This window comes from Lepidothrix coronata, unplaced genomic scaffold (genome assembly GCF_001604755.1).
Source record: "Lepidothrix coronata isolate B3197 unplaced genomic scaffold, Lepidothrix_coronata-1.0 Scaffold88, whole genome shotgun sequence".
Lineage (NCBI taxonomy): Eukaryota > Metazoa > Chordata > Aves > Passeriformes > Pipridae > Lepidothrix > Lepidothrix coronata.
This window is the reverse complement of record NW_016690268.1, coordinates 2,082,999-2,099,255: the sequence shown is the minus strand read 5'-3', so window position 1 is coordinate 2,099,255 and position 16,257 is coordinate 2,082,999. Positions and strand designations below refer to the sequence as shown.

At 38.9% G+C, this 16,257-nt stretch overlaps 1 protein-coding gene across 1 annotated transcript in view; it reads right to left on the bottom strand.

Moving 5' to 3' along the window:
- DNAJC3 (DnaJ heat shock protein family (Hsp40) member C3) overlaps positions 1-16,257 on the bottom strand; it is a 33,358-nt gene that overhangs the window by 5,966 nt on the left and 11,135 nt on the right. Inside the window, exons 5-9 of the mRNA XM_017821071.1 lie at positions 8,033-8,185; positions 6,540-6,721; positions 4,713-4,832; positions 2,878-2,983; positions 2,655-2,775 (exon numbers count right to left, since the gene is read on the bottom strand). Of these exons, the coding sequence (XP_017676560.1) occupies positions 2,655-2,775; positions 2,878-2,983; positions 4,713-4,832; positions 6,540-6,721; positions 8,033-8,185 (682 nt within the window). The remainder of the gene's footprint in view (positions 1-2,654; positions 2,776-2,877; positions 2,984-4,712; positions 4,833-6,539; positions 6,722-8,032; positions 8,186-16,257) is intronic.

Below are 16,257 nucleotides of genomic sequence, written 5' to 3'. Positions count from 1 at the left end.
ACTGGACACTCATTTGCTGCTTGAACAAAGCATTTTGGCTTCTGCTGATATTTTTAATAATTTGTCCAGTCATTAAAAAACCAAAACAAAAACCCCAAGAGTGTGAACTAATGTGTGCGCCCAATATATGCTGTTGAAAGCAATAAAAATAATGAAAATGCAGGGATTTCATTATGCTGCTTTACTGCTCCAATAATTTTAAGCACCAGTGTACTTAATCTGCTTCACATGGTACTGGAAGGTCCCACCACAACGTCCTGCCAAATGCAGCTCAGACTGCTCAGCTTCACTGAGCGCCACATCACCGACAGCACGCACCACTGTGGGAAAACAATCTGCTTCAGGGATCACCTATTTGCCATGACAGTATTAAAATTTCTCTTCTTTTTTTTAAATCAACTTCCTTATTTAAAGACTGCGAGCATTAAGCACATGGGAAGGTAAGTTTTTCAGTGCTGCACACTGCAGAGTGAAAGTGCCCAGCAAGTACATTTTACACTTTCACACTCCAGTGCAGGAATTTTCCTCCTTCAGAGAGCTAATTGCTCTTCTCACTTGAGCAGTGAGGGTTGGAAGCAGGTGGAGCAGGATGGCAGCTTCCTGATGACAAGAAGTTCGATATGAAACTAGCAGACTTATTACTAATTCACGGTATGTCAAGTGAGATATATTAATCAATTCTTTTGAGCCACTATTTCTAAAAGCACTAGTACCTCCAAACCAACAGAAGAGTCACTGCTGCTGCTTACTGGCCTGCTATTCCAGAAAGCATCCTTTCTTCTTTTCATCCTGTTCCACGACATAAAAGGAACAACTAGTTTCCAGTGTCACTTTCAATTTAAATACTTCAGTCAAATCTAACTCTCCTTCTTTCAATACAAGACTCTTCACAACCTCTCAAAAGGTAATCACACCATAACTCTAGACAACTTTGCCGGCTTTGGAATCTTGCCTGCATTTTTAAAAGAGACCGAGATCAATTCTGCATGTGCATTAATGGCCAAGTTATCAAACATGAGTAACTGCAGACAACCTACACCCATGCCAAGACTGTTAGAGAAATAAAAGAACCAGTCACGCTCTTACTGAAACCTCTAAAGTAGTAGTGTGGGGGGGAAATAAAAAAATAAATTAAAAAATTAAAAATTAAAAAAAAAAAGGAAAAAAATTAGTATATCTTGATCAATTTTGAAACAGCAAGGCAGCTTTTTTTCCTTCATCAAAACTTGTGCTTTAGACAGATAGACTTCTGTACTTATGAGGTATGCCAGAAAGGGAGTCATTACACATCTGTTGCTGTAGACAAACCCTGGATCTCATGTGATTATAAAGTAATTAAAACCATTTGATTAACTCAGCTATACATACCAAAGTACATCTTGAACATTTAGCAATAATCGCCTTCAAAGTTCTGAATTACAAGTACTTTGAAATTTCCTATCTTTAACATGAAAATAGCTGCCTCTAGCTTGAAAAGTTTTTGAGGGAAGAATAAGAATCAGTATGCCCCTTTAAATATGAGATTACAATTTTAATTGCTCTACTGTTCTCTCTAGCAAAGAGGAATCAGTGATCATTTTACAGCAGTTAAAACTGAAGGATAAATGAAGACACCTTCAGGCAGACTAACATTAATGGGCTGTAATACTGTTGATGGAGGCTCTGCTGGAAGGCAGAGCGGAACTACAACCACCTCACTACTGTCAAGGGCAGGAGGAAGGCATGGGACATGCTAAAGAACAGGGATCTGACGAAGCACAGTTCCACTCCAGCATGGTGGTTCACTTGGAATGAGGCTAGGCCAAACTCAGCAGGCACCAGCTCTCCCAGATCCCAGGTATGTCCTCTCTCTGTTTCCTTATATCCTATAATATGGAGGCATTTGCTCCAGCACAAGACCAAGCTGGCTCCCTGCATTTATGCAGAACCTTGTTATAAAACTTTTCTTTCCTCTAATTTGCAAGAGTTGAGTCAGCACCCCTGGAGGTTTTTAAAAGACATGTATATGTGGCACTAGGGAACATGGTGCAGTGGTGGACTTGGCAGTGCTGGGTTACTGGACTTGATAATCCTAGAAGTTGTTTCTATGACTCTGTGTAATAGTATGCATTTTACAAAAAGTCTGTATGGAAAATGCAGCCTCAGGAATAGAGTCAGTTTACTGCTTTCAGCAGCACTACAGAGATCTGCAGAGGTGAAGCAATGGCCATTAACTTCCTCTGCCCACAACACATGCCAGGGAATAGAACAGTATTATTTTCATGCTGCCATCTCAAGACGTTAAAATTGCGGTCCTAAAAAGGATTTACATCAACTGAACTATAATTACCTTTTACCTCTAAACACATTTGTCTGACATTGCTGATTATATAAAACATGTTTAAGTAGATTAAGCTGTACAGTCTCACAAAACATCCTGAACACGGTCCGTTATTGTAAAGACAACTATGCCATAGATAATACAAGTGCATTCCACTTACACTAATCAAGACAAAATTACCACCAGATATTTTTGTAAATCTGCAACTACCAGTGCTAATTAAGGATGACAACATAGTGTAGAATCAAAGTGCATGTTAAAAAAAAGCCTTTGAAACACTGAGTGCATTTTAAACGTCCACAAAAAAGTATGTGTCAACTGCATACAACTGTACCTTCTTCATACAGGTCTTCCAGCAAATAAGCTTCTGCTCTGTCTTTCAGAGCATTCACGTTGGTTGGTTCCAGTTGCAGAACTTCTGTACAAAGTTTTATGGCTTCTGTAGACTGCTGATTCTAGAGAGAAGAAAGTAAAACAAAATTCACGTAGTTGTGGGGGGCTTGTTTGCTGTTTGTTTGTCTTAGAGAAATTTACAGAGGGAGAATAATCAGAATTACCTTTGATAAGCAGTGACAGATTCTTTCTTTGGCACGAGTAGCATAAACTGGGACTTCTGGCTCAGTTTTCATTACAGATTCGTATTTACTGATAGCATCTTCATACCTGTTTAAATCATAAAGCAAAATATCGTGAAATGTGATCACTATCTCAGGGTGTTGCAATTTATTTACAAATCTTGAAATTCAGATTTTCACATCCTCCTAGCAATGTACCTTAACTTTAATAGCCTTAAAGGTGAGGTGTGAGACAATAATATGAAGAAAATTTGCAGCCATTTCAAGAATTACATCCCCATTCCCTTTTCTGTGCCATGAGACAGAAGAGCTGGTATCAGTCCTGGCAGGCTTTTGCAGAAGACAGTAACTACCATCCCTCACCATGCACAGACAACAGTCTGTAGATGTGCCTCCTGTCCAACATGCCACTCTACACCTAAAAATAAGCATCTCCCTCTCCAATATCTGAGATGGACCAAGTCTGGAGTCTTACTGCAAGCACTGTACTATCTGCACACTACAAAAGGTACCACCTATTCCATAGCTACAAAAAAGCTCTTTATGCCAGCTTGAATTAGGCGGTTGTTTTCTCCTTTTCTTCTCCACAAGTCACACAGTAAAATGTTTTTTTGCTGCAAAGGTCCCAAAAATGCTAAAGTTGCATGGTTTGAGCAAGAAATGGATTAGAACATTTACCTAAAAATCCAAGAGAGCGATTGAACCCATGGGTTGTTATACAAGCTAGAGAAATTCAAGCTCTCAGAAGATTCCCTGAAACAGGACTGATACTGGATTAAGTGAAGAGAGTCCAAACAGACTGACAGCTTAATAAAATTGGCCTCAGTTGTGCTTATTCACGTTCCTGATAGATTTCATTTTAAAACACCACCTTGACAATGTCTAATGATTTGTGAGAGCTCCTTACAGTTGGATGTCATGCGCTTGAGAACATGAAAAACTGAAGTAAAGCACGAAGTAGAAGAATACAGAAGCATGAAAAAAAAAAAAAAGCCCATCAGTCAGATCCATTTTTGCTATCAAGGCACTGCAGAGTTATTAGGGAGTTTTAGTCTAGAGATGTGGTCCTTTAATCACAGAATAGCTGAGATTGGAAGGGACTTCTGGAAGTCATCTGGTCCAACCTCACTGCTCATGCAGGGCCACCTACAGCAGGCTGCCCAGGAGTGTCCAAACAGTTTTTGAATAACTCCAAAATGGGGAGACTCTACAATCTCCCTGGGCAACCTGCACGACTGCAAATGAGGGGGTAGTAGAAAGCATTTCACTATGTTCAAAGGGAATTTCTTCTTTCAGTTTGCACCCATTGGCCTGATTCTGATAAAGGGCATCACTGACCAGAGCCTGGCTCTGCCCTCTTTGCACCCTCCCTTCAGGTATTTTGATGAGATGACCCTGTAGCAGAAAAGGCTCAAACAGTCCCAGTCATCTCAGCCTTTCCTTGCAGTCCCTCCATCATTTTAGTGGGATTTTGTTGGACTTTCTCAGTAGTTTCATCTCTCTGGCACTCCAGGTATGGCCTCATCAGTTCTGAGTAATAATATATGAGAGCTGAAAACTATTATCCCTATCTTGGTCTTACTACCTGCTGCAGAAAGAAGTTCAGTATGCAAAGAGAAGACAGTGGCATCGGAAGGAATCAGAACAGGATTGTCGCTATGCGAGTCAATATTTATTTTAATTGTAATTTGAGAGCTGTGCTCAGTTATCCACTTCAACTGACAGATGCAAAAAGCATCACTTAATCAGCTCCTCAATCAATAAGTTCGTGCTTCCATAGTAGTTTTTTTTTTTTAAATACAGGAGTGAATACTTACCTGCCTTCTCTGATGAATTCCTCTGCTGACTCAATCTGCTTATTGAGTTTCTTTACTTGCTTATAGAGAGAGAAACACTGCTTATGATCTTGGTCCAGTTTCAGACACTCCCGGACTTCACTTTTCACAGGGAGGTAAGGAGAAGGTAAAAAAAAAATAAAATACGTCACCACATATTATGAAATTTTAACTAGAGACACAACACAACATATACAAGCTGTCCACAACAACAACAGCTGACTTCTTTACACAATCTCTCTCCTCATCCAAAAAATTACTTTAAAGTGAGACATCAACAAAAAGTCTTCCAGAACATAGAGGGTTATTTGTCTGGTGTGGGTTTTAATTATTCTCTGTTGCCAAATATGCAAAAGATTAAGTGTTACATGTGACACATGGAATCCCAGCCAAGCCTGAGCCTGACTTTTCGTTGTGAAGACTGCTCTTTAATAAGATTCTGATTAGGGCAGATACCTCTCCAAACTGTCAAATGTTTAAAAAAAAGTACAGTCATCACCGCACAACCACGGTGTTATTTTCAGAAAGAGATCACAAAATCTGATTTTGTTCCTAAGGACAGACAAAAAAATCTCAGTATTTGAAAATCACTAAGCCTGTAAAGGTAAGAAAAAGAAACCCAGAGAAGGCCAAGGACAAGAGTAAGCATCCAGCGAGTCCAAGAGCTACTGAACTCTTGGTATATCTTATGATGCAAAAAAAATAAAATAAAGGTATTAGGTAAGAATGAAGGAACTCTTCATTATTATCCCTTCATTCTGTTTCCATTACGTTCTTCAAAAGTGCTCTTAACTGTACTTTTAAAAATCAAAAATCTATTCTTGAAATCACTATGCAAACTGATATCCAGCTACCAAAACTCACCACAGAAGTGACCTGTGAGCTCCCAAGACTAAGCATACTCTAGAAAGGGGATGTGTAATGCAAAGCAATTCCCCAGCTATAAAATGAATTTTTGCCATTACAATCCATCATATGCATTTTCCATCAATTAGCCAAGAAAAGAAAATCAGGCTTTTTCAGTTCTCTTCATCTCTTATTGAAGACATTCTGTGGCAGAAGCCATACTGGAAGGAGTCTGGAGATGAAGGTAGCGCATCTGAGATTATGACTGCCACAGAAACCACTCCTGGGCAAACAGAAGGATTACACCATCTGTCCAGCCAGGCACAGAGTAAAGACCTAACAGTTCAGATTGGGCAAGAGCAGTTATCCGCCAGATTGACAAGGGACATATGGGAGTAAGACCTTAAACATAACTCAATATGAACAAAAGAGTAGGACATTATCAAAAAGTCATCCAAAATGCTGGACACTGTCTGTAGGAATGAAAGATCAACAGCTCAGGACCCCTGGCTCTTCATAGCTGGGTGTTCCTGTATTTTTTATTTATTCTTAAGCCTGTAACTTTAATGCATACGTTTTTTGTTTGCATTGTAAACTTCACTTGAATAGAGGTTCAAGGTTAAAAAAAAGGCTCCACCAAAGCAAGTTTAGAGTAGCACTTCCATCTAGGATGGAGAAATACAATGAAGACAGTACTTGCAAGCAACTCCGATGGACATGCACTCTGGCTTCTACTTTAGCAAAGATGATGCCTGGAACCATCGATGGCTGGTCTGCCAAGTATAAACATGGTGTCTTCACTGCCTGTTCTTACCTTCTAGAAAGGAGCTTCCTTTATCAGATCCAGACCACAGCTGTTACTACATCCAAAACTCACACAATACAGATATTTCATGGTTTATCATGACCTATATAATTACATTTTCTGTCAATTGTAATTATTACAGCAAATAGTAAAATTACCTGAGTGATAATTCATGGTCCCCCAGCTGATAATATATTCTGCTGATTTTATAGAAGGCTTCAGTATTATCATTCTTTAATTTGGCAGCAGCTTTCAAGTCACTAATAGCTTTGCTTGGTTCCCCTTCCTTTATATAACACTCTGCTCGAAGTTCCCGTAGCTCTGCATCCCAAACACAAACCTTAAGAAATCAAAATTAAAGCTTGGTTTTGGTCCATAACACTTCACTTCTTTTCCTCCCCAAAACAAAAATCCCATTTAATTTCACTTTTGCCAACTGCAATAGCATAAGGTTCAAGTTGCATGCAGAGATCAAGAAATTAGCATCTCTGCTTCCTGGTGAATGCTGTGATGCACCTGCCCAAATTGAAAACAAAGGCCTGCAAATTTTGTAATGATTCAATGAGCTCATGCAGGGAGATGAATTAAATCTACTGGCACCACTTAAACTATGACAGTCTGTTGAGCCTCCAGGAAAGGATATCGGAATCATAAATTATTATATCTTCCCAAAAGAAAAGAGGTAATGAACAGCAAGGACGAAGCTGTCAGTCGTCCTCTAGGAAGAAGCCCACGGGTAAGATGCAGCTCCACAATATTTGACCTTAGTGTTCGGATTTTAAAAATACAGAAAGGTAATAATGTAACAGTAGGGAAAAAATAATTACTCAAAAGGAACTGCCCACCAAAATTTGGTTTAGAGAACTAATTCTGTGTCTTATCAGTTGTTTGTAAACTATCATTTCAGGAGGAGGCTTTTCTGCTTTTCCCTATTCCTCACTCATAGACAAACTCCCACACTTTAGCAGTTTCTTCACCAAAAGCTCCAATGTTTTAAATTCCAAGTTAACAATGCTAATTTGTATGTGAAGAATCATAGCAGTTAACTGTTTTTTAATGTATATTTCTATATGACACACAAAATGCCCACACCACTGAGTTATTTACACATACACTATCAGACTACCTATACTAATACATTCAACAAATAGAGATACCTAAGGAACAAGTTGAAAATTGAGCTACCTATAAACATTTTTTACTTTGTGGGGGTTTTTCTATCTTTTGTTACTTTATTTTCTCAAGACAAAAACTGTCAGAATATTGGCAATGAAAATCCAGACGAAAAATCCTACACCTCCTGTATTTGGCAAAACTTCATTGATTTCAGAACAAATTTTTCCCAGCTTCCCCAAACACCAAACTGTGGGAAAATAGGAAAGTATAACCAATAAAGCTATCTATAACAGAAGTTCAGCTGAAGTTGTATCTTTAACCCAAACTACAAAACTATTATTTTGACTTTTTTTTGCAGCTAGTGCTCAGCCTTCTCCACTCCCTAACTTCCTTATGGAGTCACAGTGCTCAGCAAAACTAAACCAGTTACACCAAGTGTTTTCACATCAGTGAAGAAGCTATTAAACAAAAACACACAGATGTCAGAGAGAAGTTCTTACTTTCCTTTCTCAGGACAATTTTACTTAACACTTACTGCCAAGATTTCATCAAGAAGAGAAATAGCAGCTTCATAATCCTCTTGCTGGTAAGCAGATAGTGCTTGTGAATGCAGGCGCTGCAGCTCATCAGATTTTGTCAGCTGAGTCTGGGCTTCTTTTTCCTCATTATTGCTAGGATTGGATTTGAGCTGCAAACATTAACAAAGAGAGAGACTGAAATGCTTGTTCAAGGATCTCTTTGTCCCATTAACAGTCATATCATGGAGAACTGACTAAAGCTGCAAATAAAGTAAAATTAGTTTCAAAATTCCACTGGAAATGTTCCTACCTCTAAACTTGAGAAAAAAGGAAGACATTCTGAGCTCCAATACAAGATGTCAGAAGTTAAAGAAATCCAATTCCTCTCCCTCACCATGCTTGATCATTTACCACTGGACACACCATAGGCAACAGTCACTGCCCCTTCATCACCCACTGAAGTTGAGGACCTCTCAAATGTAGCCTAATTCACCTCTCTGCAGACAGTATTAAACACTGGATTCCTCAGCATCAGCAGACAGTATAATCACATGGCATAAATTGCATCTCTCACTTTAAGTACAAAACATATTTATAAATTCATGACAGAAACAAATGAAACATGTCTCAGATAATATTACTGTAAAGCTATGTTTCTTGACATTTTCCCCCCAAAGAGTGGCTACAGCAGCAAGTTAAGAGGCTACAGCTGGGAGAAAGCCTCAGCTGGGATCAGCTGAGTGTTTATGCACCTTTCTTCTAGCTTTAAACAAGTCTAAAATTTTGTCTACAAGGACTCTCAATTCTCAAACCCCTCTCTCTGAGCAAGCAGAAGGGGTTATATGGTATTTGTCTTCATTTGTTTAAACAGCTTTAAATTTTCAAAGAAAAAAAAAAACAATCTCACAGGCAACTTTGGTGTCACCCAGGAAGATAAATATGGGCCAGAAGGAATCTCAGCCATTCTCTTTGCAAAGCCAGGAAGTAATTTGTAGGATTAGTGTGAAGTGCTTGAACAAAGCACTGCTTCATACTTGTCGCTGATCAGAATGACTTCCAAAGTTTTAAAAGGGACAGATCAGCATGACTTCATTTTTTTGCTGTTTGTTTTAAACTCAAAACTTGCACTATCTTGCATTCTATACACAGAATGTTGTCTAAAGTGACTGAGTGCTCAAAGACATCTAGTACTTTTTTCTTTCCTCATTTATCTCAAAGTGGCCTCTTCCCTTTTTTTCACCAGTAAGTTCTTGAAATACTCATGTTTTGTGCTTATGTCTCTAATGTAATTCAACTTCAGCCCTCAGAAGTCCTTTAACATAACTTCCCCTGGTTCTAAATTTAAGTATATGAAAGGAAAGAGCCTAAATGCAACATCAAAAGCATGCACAGCTCACACACTTTGTCTTCAATTCTTCATTTTAAGTCTTTTTGAACCTTAGGTAGTTGATTTTTGCCAGGTAAAATGAAACAAGTTGTACTTAGACCCAAAAGTTCTCCTTTATTCCCTACACTGTCCTTCAGCAAGAGAAGATGAACTTGATCAAAGAGTTTTCTTCTTTGTAGGCTGATTCCTAATACAAGTCTCAAAGAGGCTTTTCTTCTGGTTAGAACTCTGCTTATAAACCCTTGATGCCATGCATCCACTTTCACCCCAAAATCTAGAGGTTGTAGTAGAGGCAAATTTCTGCACCTGTAATTTTAGAAGTACCAAGTCTACAAAATTCTCTGAAGTTGTGAGCTCTTCGGTTCCAGCTGACTTGTTTGATTTCTCCCTCAATTTCTCAGCATTTTCTTCTTAAAAATTAAGAGCTTTTGCTATGGATGAGCTTTACACTTCCATTTAAACTTATCTCACAATAACATTGCACATCTTAGACACACAGTATGTTTCATGTAACTTATTTGGAGAAAAGGTCAGTGGAATATGAAAAGCAATCTTACAATCATGCAGACAAGTCCAATAGTAATAAAGACCATTTGAGTGAAACATCCTAGATAATTCTAGGTAGTACAAAATGTCCAGTTAACAAAGAAAGGAAAATTTTTCAGGCTATCATTCAAACTAAAGCCATCAAGCATTCGTGTCTTTCTGCACTATGATCACAGGACTGTCACATCACTACCAATAATGAATCACATCTCAATCTCCTTTTTCTGTGAAATAGTAAGTTTGGGGGTAACAACTCAGAACAACTGCTTGCACTAAGTGTGCTAGATGCCCAAGAAAGGAGCTAAGTATTGAGAAAACTCTTCAGATGAATTTAATACAGGTCTAAGGCAAACCTAACACTCCTCTGCATGCTTCACCAGCAGCCTGAAAGCACAAAGCCAGGGGCTGTGCTCTGCTCAGTTCTGCAGGACAAGCACACTGCTACCACTGAGCTGTTCTCAGCACAGTATCCTTTGCTCTCTTTGAGGTTTACTACATTTAGATTATAACACCAAAGTAGTTGCAGTTTAACTTGCAGCAACAAGAACTAGCCATGTGTTAACATCAGCTTTCGTTCACTCTACTCCCCCCGCCAACCCTGTGCCTAATTCCTTTACAGAAAACAAATTACACAGGAACAGCTTTGTTACTGTAAGTAAGTAATTGTCTATCACAGATTTACTACTATATGTGCTGCTTTATTTTATAGCCTTACCTCAGTACAGGGGAGAAACAAACCCTACCATAAGCAAAACCCCACTTTCCCCCCTTCAAGTAAGCAAGACGGAAGGTAAGAAAATCATCATCCTCACTCAATTTATCAAGTTGAGTGTTAACAGCATTTGCATGTGTTTTTCTCTGTTACTCTCAGTGATGAAATTAGCTTCTTCCAGAATTTTCCCTCAAGGATTGACTCAAAACTTTGCAACATTACCTTGCTGCACCCAGGACAGTAGGAAAAGGTATTAGAAGTTCAGTTCATGAAACCCAGCATTTAATTTTTTTTTTTTGCAACATCATTATCCTTTTGCAAGATCCCCTCTAAGGATCATTTCTACTCCAAGTAGACAGTCTTGCACTTGCAGTTAAATATCAAGTATTTAAAAGTTTTCTGATGGGAAAAGCATTTTAACAAGCTAAACAATTCATGCTGGTTGGTTTTCAAGAAGCAACATAACACCCCCACCACACCAAACCTGTCATCCCTTATTGTATTTCCCAAGTCCATCAATGACCTTTCTAACCACACAGAGGTTGCACCAGCACACACAAGGCTACATGAAAAATACAGCGCAGCACTACTTCAGAAAAATGTTGTTAATAGAAGGACACTGACATAGCCAAACCAGTATATCAGCAGTGACAAAACACTGAAGCAAGACCAATGCTAAACTACCCAGGATCCATCTGCACTTTGTGTGCTGGATGCTGCTATCCTGAAGATGCCATATGCCTATTTGAATTAATTAGCATATCACAATGTGTTGCACATACATATATCTTACCATTATGCTTTCTGGATCAGCAATATGCTTTTAATTTAACAAGGCTTTACAGCACTGTGTGTTAGCATGCTAAAAAAAGAATCCCCAAACACAGAACACTTAAACCGGAAATCACTTGGAACAAGTAACTGCTGCTTATGAAGTTTGCTAAGAACCCTTTGCTTCAGGATTTTTTTTCAGAAGCATAGGGAAAAGTTACAAAACATGGCTAAGCAAATTCAGTGGTTTACCATAACCTCTCCTGCTTTCCAGCTACATAGTCCTACAACTTCCTTTGCAATGGCCCATTAACGATACAGGGAAAAGCTGGGGACTTTGTACAAGAACTCTAATGAAGAAGAGTTACAACCACTTTGAGGGGAAAAAAACCAAAACCATAACCTCAGAAACCATACTCTCAAAGAGCACAGATTAAAGATATACAGGCAGTTCGTCTTATAAACAGAAACTGTCAACTCAAAAAACTTCAACACTGTTGTTTGAAAAAAAAATTATTTTTACAACTCCCAAATGTTACAGACACTCTGTTCCTATACCTTGCTTACAGTGGTCCAGTGCCACTAACAGAGACATATCTCTACACTTCTAAAGCTGTTTTATGTTCTTGCTTTTCAAACCTAAATACACAGACCATGAAATCAAATAATCTTGTGAAAAACATTCTGAGGGGAACTGAAGGAACCTCCATGGTTTGTATCTAAGATCAAGACATCACACACTCACAGTGCACAAAGGAAAGCCCTGCACTAATACCATATTAAGTAACGCAGCTATAATGATAGACAGAAGGAAAAAAATGCAAGGATAACTTAAATACCTTTTATTCTTTAACCAGGAAGCTACAGATAATCCCAGTACCACAGAGGGATATATTTGGGAACATCTAATGTTTCTCTAACCACTTTGACGTGGTTAAGAGAGCTGCGAATACCCAACCCAAATTTGCCTAGCAACTTAAATCAGGTTACCTTACAGTGCCCTAAGATGGTCTCTCCCACCTACATCCAAAACAGTATTATTACACATACCAACCAACCATGGAAAACAATTGTCCAGTGTATTTTGCCAGAGTCAAGGGCTTCTCTAGACCAGAATGCAATTTGCAGATGTACCGAGCTCAGTCACTTGGTCTTGGCTGACATCTAGTGGAGCTGGAAGATGTGCCTTCAGTTTGCAGCTCTGAAGTGATTGTTCTTCTAAGGCGGACAGAATTGCTTATTTAGGACACCTCAATATACAGTATTTATTGCAACAAACTGCAACTACAAATGTTACCGTCAGTCTTAACAAAGACTAGAATTTAAAAGAGATAGTTCTTTCCACACTTTCCAACAGACTAGACAGAAGTTCTATTCTACTTTTGTTCATTCTACAGAATTCAGCAACTCAAAGGCTTGTCATTTTCTCTAGAACACAAGCACAGTCACAGACAACACATAGGACTGCCAGGATTTGCATCGCTTTTGTCACCTTTCCAGAAGGCCTTCCATCAACCAAAGCATGCCAATATTCCTTTTATTTTCAGTAAAAATCACATTTTTACAGATAAACTAAACGTTCCGGGGCTTTAATTGCTTGACATGACTGCTGATGTGCCCACAGATCTGTCCTATTGACTTCTATTACTCAGAAACTACTAACTGAACCAGAAAGAACTTGATATTAAACCATATGAACACTCAACAAAGTTACAGTAGAGAAACAAATACTATTCATGCAGCATGAGCATAGCTTTCTAAAAATCACTGAAGGAGTTCTACTTAATCCTTTTTTCATGTGTAAAATGTGGTCTGTGTAAAGAATTCCATCAGCTTGGTGCATTTGTTGGGCAAAAGGAGAGGTTTCTAGAAATGCAGTACTGCTTAATATGAGAAGGCATGTCTGAATCTCACCCTCTATCCAAACCTCATGATTAAATTCAGCCAACAGGAAGGACAGAGTAGGGGATAAAAAAGACAATCTAAAAATAACACATGAAGGCTGGAGTCTCAAGCGGCTCTGCTCCCAAAAAGGAATACCGCATCCTTTCCAGTCAGGCATTCCCACTGCGTGCTCTCACACTGGCACTGCATCACAAGACAGTCAGTACTGACACAACACAGAGGGCAGGAGTATACAGAGAAACCACTCTGCTTAGCAATCATTTAAGTTTAAAGAAGTTTAGGGTGCTCATCATGAAATTTTTTCCATATACTATGAAACTTTATAGAAACCACTTGAGGATACGATTTTTTTTCTTTTCACTAGGATAGTTTTACTATTACACGTAATGAATAGTTTTGATGATTTTTTTAAGCTCTACACAAAACCACTGGTCCTACAAGCTGAGAAAGTTTACCTGTCATCCTCCCCTCCATTTAGATGGGCTGAATGCTTCTTGCTTTTTCTCTCCCTCAAAAATGACTGCATCTCCTAAACTGCTGAGATCCCTTTTAAGGAGTGTAACTCAAAGAGAAGGGATAGGAAGAAAAAAAAGCTTTTCAGTGTCTCCACTGGGATTCGACAGATTTCTGGAACATGCTAGGAGAAAACAGCATTTTAAGGATGGCTCATTATATCAGTCACCTTGCAGTTTTGGTAGGCTCAGAAAGCAACACTGGGACACTTACTCTTAATGCAAGCATCCTACAGGGAACTACGAACCATATCACTCCTACACGTCTGCCCTTGAGTAGTCCAAGTAAAATTAGTCTTCTTAGATTCCACACTCTGACCCAGTTTCTCCAGTTCAAGAGTGGGGAATATTTTAAAATCTGATCTACTATTCCCTTTAAATCAACACCTGATCCAAACAATCTCTTGTGTGAAATCATGTAAGAGTTAACAGATCCACTATTATTCAAGAGTATACAATCTACTTCAAAAGTGCATGGCATTACCAGGAGAAAGCCCATCCCATCTACACAACTATTGCCTCAGGAAAGAAAATTTACAACTGAAGGTAAAAACTCTCACATTTAACACCTTGCAGTTCTTTTCTGTGAGCATATGACATTCTCAGGATCACCTATTCTGGGTGACAACCTGAAACCCTACACATTACAGAAAGTAGGTTGTTTTCCTTCAAATTAAGCCTTTCCTTTCAGTGAGGAGGATGGATAGAGTAAAAGATTGTTTCAGTTTTTAAATACAGCATTTCCACCCAATCTTTCCATGACACTCATCTTCTGCAAACTCAAACATATGACCAGGCTGCTGCATTCCTACTGAGTTACACTTGACTGCAGATTTAGACCCCATGCACTACTAATGTGGGATGGCCCAAGTACATCTCCAATTTACCTCCAGATTTGGACACCAAAGTTTGCTGATGCTCACCCAGAATGAGAGCATTCTAGTTAGCTGATAACCAGCCAACAAAGTGAGAGGTTAGAGGGCTGTTCAGATCCTGACCTACATTTACTCAGTTAAGAAGCAGAATCATACACTGCATGCTCTGTTCACATGTAAAACACACTATTTTAGGTGGCCAAGTCTACAACTAAACTCTAGCTTGAGATCCCACTGGCATTTTTTTGCATCATATCTTTTAATAGCAGATGGAACTTTCATTTCAAGGTACAACTTACTCCTTTCAGCTTTTGACCACTGACTTAAAATAAGACCCCTATTGCTCTTGGTAGAAAAGAGAGGGTCTGGATTCAAGTCTTGAAATCATTTAGAAAGCTATTCAATACCTAACACCTTCTTCCTTCTCTCCTCCCCTCTCATTTACAAAAAACAAAACCCAAAGGACCACAGAATATCAACACACTTCACAGCATTGTGACTAATTTCCTCTCCTCTTGAGATTAAATGCAATTTCATATTTATATGGAAACATACTGACAGAGTATACCACGTATTTTAGAGATGCAGAGAACTGGTGGAATAAGCAGTCTGACTATCTGAAAAATTTAGAAGAAAACAAGGGAAACCTTTCAAAGAAATAGGTATTCTTCTTAAAAGATTCAAGGTATGTAATCTAATCTCCTCCTCATATGAATAAATTAAACTATTACAAATGATTACTTTAATATTGGCTCATTTTTCTTGAATATACTGTACTTAACTGAGAATTGTGCTCTTCAAAAGAGACCACTTGCCAGTTCTCTAAGTACACGGGTAATATTGTTCACAGAACAAAGGAAGCTGGAAGTAAGATTTAGAACCGATATGGTATCTTCTTAAGCCAGCTTCTGAGAAGAAACTCTGTTCCACTTCAGATTTAAAGCCTGAGGACTGAAATTATTTGACTGACCAAAGGCAGCAATCTAAATTTTTGGAGCTAGTTTGGCAAAAGGGAAAGATACTTGGCAGTTGACTGAATAAACAATTCCACACGCAGCATTAAGCAATATTTCACAGAAGAGGAACTGCAAAGAGATACACACACAAATTCACAGTCAACACTGACATCACACAATTGCTACTGCAACACCTGTGTCCTCAGTTACCCAGAGCTGAACGACGCTCTCCCACATTTGCAATCAGCAGGGCTGCACTGCTGTCAGACCACACACTCCTAAGAAACTCACAGGGGAAGCAGCAGCAGCCGGAGGAGCCATTGCTACATAAATTTCAGAATAAGCTACTGCAGCTCTGCTACAAACACAGACTCCCTCCTGCAAGAGCCACTCCTCCCAACTGTCCTGTAGAGCATACGGGATAACCACTCCGGTTTTGTCATCCACGCTCACTAATAGGATTTCCATTAAACATCTGCAATCTGCAACACACAACTACTTTCTCCACCACACTCTTCAAGGAAAGTTAACATGATGGCACTAGTTACACCTGCAAATTCTATTTATTTTGGCATAAG